We start from the raw sequence: 5,941 nt of genomic DNA, 5'->3' as shown, positions 1-5,941 counted from the left end.
TTAGCAGACGCCTAGCACTGGAGCTCAGAGCAAGCAATTCCATGAGTGACTAAGGCTAGCAGTGGGCCCTATAAGAGGAAGGTGTCTGCTGTCTCACTCTGCTGCTACCTCTGTTGGTTTTCACAGCTAGAGGTGGTATGGACTTCTCTTCCAGATGCTGGAAAGCCCAGTGTATGGCCAGGATTCCTCACGCCTCAGCTGGGGGAGGTGGCTCTGCAGCAAAGACAGTGCTTTAATTCTTGATCACCACTCATGGGTATGGGATCGGGCTCGTTTTGTGTCTCCACTCCTCCATTTGAGGTGACCTGTGATGTGAGGTGACCTAGTTGTAGGGCATCTGTTCAGTCAGATCTCTGGTTACTCCATGTACTGCTTGCTCTTTTTAATAATTTTTAAATAATTTTTTAATAATTTTGTAGTTTTTTAAAATAATAATTTTGTGGTGGTCAAAAGAGGAGGCATGTACAGCCTTTACCTTCTATGCCATCTTGTCTCTCCATTAATCCTTTTATGAAGTGACTCTCATTTTATAGTCCATTTTGCATCTCCCCAACCATAATTATTTATTCTGCACGTTGAGTAAACTTGTAAATGAATTACTTAGGATTCACCTATATTTTCCAAGGAACCCTATCATGAAAGATATAAACTTGTCGTGTTTGCTTTATAGTGTTGCAAGAACTTCTAATTTCTTTCAGAGCCCTCTGTCTAATCTGTATAATTACCACCTCCCCTGAAAATAAAGAAATAAAAGAACTGGTGTTCACCATTTAAGAGAAAACTATAATAGAAATAAAACCAAAACATACTCTAATATGAACCCAGCAATGGTATAACTTTTAGGATTCATTTATCTTATGTTAACCATTTAGGTGATATGTGAAGTATAACAGAATAATTATAGTGAATGATAACATCAAGTTTGGCAGTTTTTATTTTTATTTCTAGATATTAGTAAAACTATGCTGTCTGTATGTTAGAGTAAAATAGATGCCTTTTATAGCATTGAAATATTACCAAAAATAAAACAAAAATATTGGTTGGGAAAATATAATTATTTTGTCAAATTACTTTATTACTCTATATTAATTCAGCTCCTGTTCTAATCCTGGAATTATATTTCTCCTAGTGACTGTACAATGTTGAGGTGACCTCCCTGTGAGGCTGCAGGACTAATGCGATTGTGTTTACATTTTCACAGAGCAGATTCTCTGAATCACTCTCTTTAAGGCCCCCATCACCTCCTTGTTTCTTAGACTGTAGATGAAGGGATTGAGCACTGGGGTCAGGATGGTGTAGAAGACAGCCAGTATCATATCCTCTCTTGGAGATCGTAGGGATCTTGGGCGCAAGTAAGTGTAACCAAAGGGTGCATAGTACAAAGTCACCACAGTGAGGTGGGTGCTGCAGGTCCAGTAAGCTTTCTTCCTCCCTGCCCCTGAGTGCATGTGGAGGACAGCAAGGAGCACTCGGCCATAGGAACATGCAATAGCAATGAAAGGCAACACGAGGAAGAGGGTGGTGCTTGCAAACACTATGCACTCATAGACCCAGGTGTCCATACAGGCCAGCGTCAGCATGGCTGGGACATCACAGAAGAAATGGTTGATGGCCCTGGATCGGCAGTAGGAGATATGTAGGGCATATGCAGTGTGGGCACAGGAGTTGATAGTACTTGTCATCCAAGACCCTGCTATCATCAGGACACATGCTCTTTTACTCATCCGAGTGAAATAGTGAAGGGGAAAGCAAATGGCCATATAGCGGTCATAGGCCATGCATGTCAACAGCAGAGCTTCTGCGCCTCCTAAAGTCAAGAAGAAGAAGCTCTGAACCCCACACCCAATGAACGAGATAGACTTGTTCCCCAGCAGGTAGTTGAAAGCCATTTTGGGAACAGTGGTGGAAACGTAGGTCAGATCAATGAGGGAGAGCTGGCTGAGGAGGATGTACATGGGGGTGTGGAGATGGGCGTCCAGCACGATGAGGAGGACCATGGACAAGTTGCCAAGCAGAGCCATTAGGAACATGAGCACAATGAGAGAGAAGAAGAATAGCCCGATATTTGATATTGGGAGTAGCCCCAATAAGACGAAATCAATTGATGTTTGGTTGTAATTCTCCATTAGCTGGCTTTCCTGAAAGAAGAGACAAGCATACATGGTAAATTAAGACCTGTGAACTGTGTATTTTTTAAATTATAGTTTTTAATCTAACTCTAAATATTTCAGGAAATACACAATTCCTTAAATTTTTAATTAAAGTTTCTTACTTAGAAGAAAAAGTAAATCCCATTATGTTATCCAAAGTCAGAGGTCAGATGGTGTTCATTTATATCCAAGTTTTTGTAAAGATTCCATGAAATAACAAAAGGAAAATATCTCTACTTACTTGATAGGATGAAAATAATTGGCTGTCCTTCTGAAATATATATATCAATAATATCGAATGTTTTAATTCATATAAACATAATACTTTTCCAAGACTGAGCACAAATTGGATTTCAGTTTAAATAAATATGGGTTTGGCTCATTATACAAATGAACCTAGAGATACACAAAAGGTGACTTTTTTTCATATTCAGAATTTTATTTTTTGCTCATCATTTGAAACATAATTTTAACTTTTTAAAAATCATATTTGGAAGCTAAATTCGCTTGTCGACATCATTATGTTTAACATTGCAATGTAAATCCTTATGAATGTCAGTTGTCAGTAAGTGGCATGAGCTAAGAAAAACACCAGTCTTTATTCTTTAATACTATCAGGTACAAACTGATAGTCCTGACTGTTGGATTCTTCCATTATCATCATTTTTATCTTTCCATTTCAATTGCTCACTCTTCAGTAGAGGGAAGACCCTTCTCCAGATCTTCTGTGAGCCATGTGCAGTGTAGCCAGCATTATTCAGATGTTTAGGAATCAGCAAATGTTAATTATCATGATTTTAAAATAAACACAAGGAAGAAATGTGAGATGGAAATTTTTACACAATTTAATGATGGTACTTAAATGAAAAATGGTTATTCAATTAATGGGGCACAGGTTTTGAAATTCCAAAATATGGGAAGAAATAGCATTCCAAAAAAATCTACCATTAGAAAAATTTTGGTATCATGTCAATTTTGGTGGGCTGTCAACTAACCTGGTTTGCCTCAAATGAAGGGGTTCTTGGAACATACGGCTTTCAGGTTTAAAACAAGGAAAGGCCTCAAAAAACTGGAATTAGCAAGTTGCTATATGACTTATAGAATTCTAAATCTATAGATTCCTAGAATTTTGAGGAAGTCAAGAAAGAGGGGATTAAAATATACACAGAGCAAAATTATTTTAAAAAAGAGAAAATATAGACAAAATATTTCAAAATAAAAGGTACCACATTCAGAAACCTATGACATGTTATTCCACAAAAATTAATGTTCTTGAAAATTCAAAAAAATTAGCCAATATAAATAATTCGTTCAAAATTTTGAAATGCAAATATCAAAAAATCTTCCAGGAAGATTGTTGCAAATAGGCCTATAAAAAGTATGAAGGAAAAATAAAGAAAAAAAGGAAGGGCTGTAAAAAATAATACATTGAAAATTAAGAAACTGAGCAGGAATACTTATATATTATAAGGCTATTTTTACAAATGTGCAGAAAAAATATATTGAATTAAATTATGAGACTATTTCTCAGAATCGAACAATATGAGGCACCACTGAAACACCATTCACAGAGTCCAGCAAAATGCATGAGAATCGCTCTGATATACAAAGAAAATGCAAGATATTTTTCTTAAAATATACTCTGCTTTTCTGTAGAAGACACAGCATGTTAAGCTGTTATTAAGATATATTTCATTAGTCTGAATTATTTACCCTGTTGCCAAAGCAGTGTTTAAAATAACTTTTACTGTAGCTGCTTATCAATGATTTTCCAAATACGACTTTCCACAGCAAAATTTAACAAGTATTTATTATTTACATAGTATCATAGGCAGAAGAGAGTGAGAGGTATGAAGAGGTCATGGAAATAGCAGGTGACCCATCAAACCTGGTACTGGATCCATGGAGTGTGCAATTTTTAGTTATGCCATTTAGACTGGGCCTTCACTAATATGAAAGGATCTTCCTACAAAAGAATTAATCATACATATTATATGTGTATTTTAAAGAGAAGACCATTTTTGAATGGACATAGAAACTTCTATAGGATTATTTCTATGAGTTTTTTTCTGCTTCTAGCCATTGAAATAACAATGACTAACCTATTTATACTTCATTTTAAAAAAACTTTCACCTCTTTTGATTACTTTATGTCACTTTAAAAATGTTGACACTTAACTATCAGAATCTATTTCACAATATACAGGAGAAAACAGCACCTGTCTAACATTGTACGCTGGATGAGAGATAGGGCATGCCACGCTCTTGGGCAATTTATGTCTGTGTGAGGGAAGACTCAGGCATGAATCTATTGCCCATCCCCTGTGGCAGCCTGACAGGTGTCAGGAATTATGCCAACTTGACAACAAGCTTCTGAGGTTGGTAGTATCATCCACATTTGTAAAAGAACTGAAATTCAGAGAATTTAAGTGACTTTCCACATATCACAAGCTAAAAACATATTCTTATCCCTTTCTGTATGAGAGGTAGTAAATCAGAAATGTGAGGTTCATATTTTAGCCACCCCAAGCTATTTACAAACAAATTCTCTATTCACACTAGGCAGTAGATGATGGAAACTGTTTTTGATAGGTTATTTTATGTCCAATAAAAATATTTTAGAGTTTAATGCTTTCACATTTCACATCTCCCTAGAGACATGCTTCCTTGGGTCTCCTGCTCTTACTGTTTTCACTGCTGTGCTGTAGCAACCCAAGAGTTCACGCCAGCCTCTAGTAAGTGGGAGAAAAAAGGCTTCATGATATCATTTAGAGGTACATAATACCTTATGGATTCTATCTAAAGTCTAAATCATATGTTGTTTTTTATAAAAGGTGTCCCTATGTAGAAAGATATTTTTACCAAACACCACCTGTACTGCTCCTAAGTCAGGTCGTAGAAGTACACATTCTATCCCCAAGTTGCATGGTAACTTTGAAAATGACACAAATCACATTTCTGTAGCTATTTCTTTGCATAGCTCCATTTTTTCTTATTTTTTCTTCAGCTATTGGAATAATTTAATAAGAAAAATGTCTCGATTTTATAATTCATGAATTTATTATTAGTACAAACATTTAAAATGTACTTGCATGGTTACACAGATTAAAAAATAAAGCACAAGGACCCAATGATTTATAGTCATTTCATCAAAACTACACAGTCACCACATGGATAGCCAGTTCCAGAATTACTGTTTTCTGATTCCCTGTGCAGAATTGTGTCCCGAATTAAAAGCAATTTCAAAACTTGGCTTCCCTTCTTTTCTGGATGACTTTTCAAACCAGCAGTAATCCAGAAATTAGCCTGCTTTATTAAAGACCCATTGTTTACATTAAAAAATTTATGTTTTTGGAATTTTTTAGGGAGTCTAACCAGCCAGAGCTCACGTGTACACTCCAAATACGCTATCTCCCTTACAGTGTATAATTATGTATCTGTGGGTGTCACTTGTGTGAAGTTTCTCATTCGCCAATGCTTAACTAAGCAAACCCTAGACGAGGAGATACAATGTAGGCTTAATGTGTTAATACCATGCATTCCTTGAGTCATTTAAACATTTAAGTATGTTACTTATCATTTAATCAAATTACATTTTCAATAAAGTGAGAATTTGTACTGTGTACGTGTTCCTATAATTTCATAAGTTAGAATTCACTAGGATCAAGGTAACACACACATATATACATGTGCACATGCGCACACAACACACAGTGTGCTCTGCGATGGATGCAGCTTTGTGCTGTTTCAGGATGGGTGATACTGATATATTCACAAGTAAATTGTATAGT

General features: G+C 36.0%; 1 protein-coding gene across 1 annotated transcript; it reads right to left on the bottom strand.

The window, feature by feature from the left end:
* Positions 1-1,187: 1,187 nt before the first annotated feature.
* On the bottom strand, positions 1,188-2,126 carry LOC120620554 (olfactory receptor 2L8-like). The gene has a single exon (XM_039885613.1). It carries the CDS (start codon positions 2,124-2,126, stop codon positions 1,188-1,190), a length of 939 nt encoding a protein of 312 aa, XP_039741547.1.
* Positions 2,127-5,941: the final 3,815 nt, after the last annotated feature.

Source organism: Pteropus medius, unplaced genomic scaffold (genome assembly GCF_902729225.1).
Source record: "Pteropus medius unplaced genomic scaffold, Ma_sr-lr_union100, whole genome shotgun sequence".
NCBI lineage: Eukaryota > Metazoa > Chordata > Mammalia > Chiroptera > Pteropodidae > Pteropus > Pteropus medius.
This window is presented reverse-complemented; position numbering and strand designations above follow the sequence as displayed.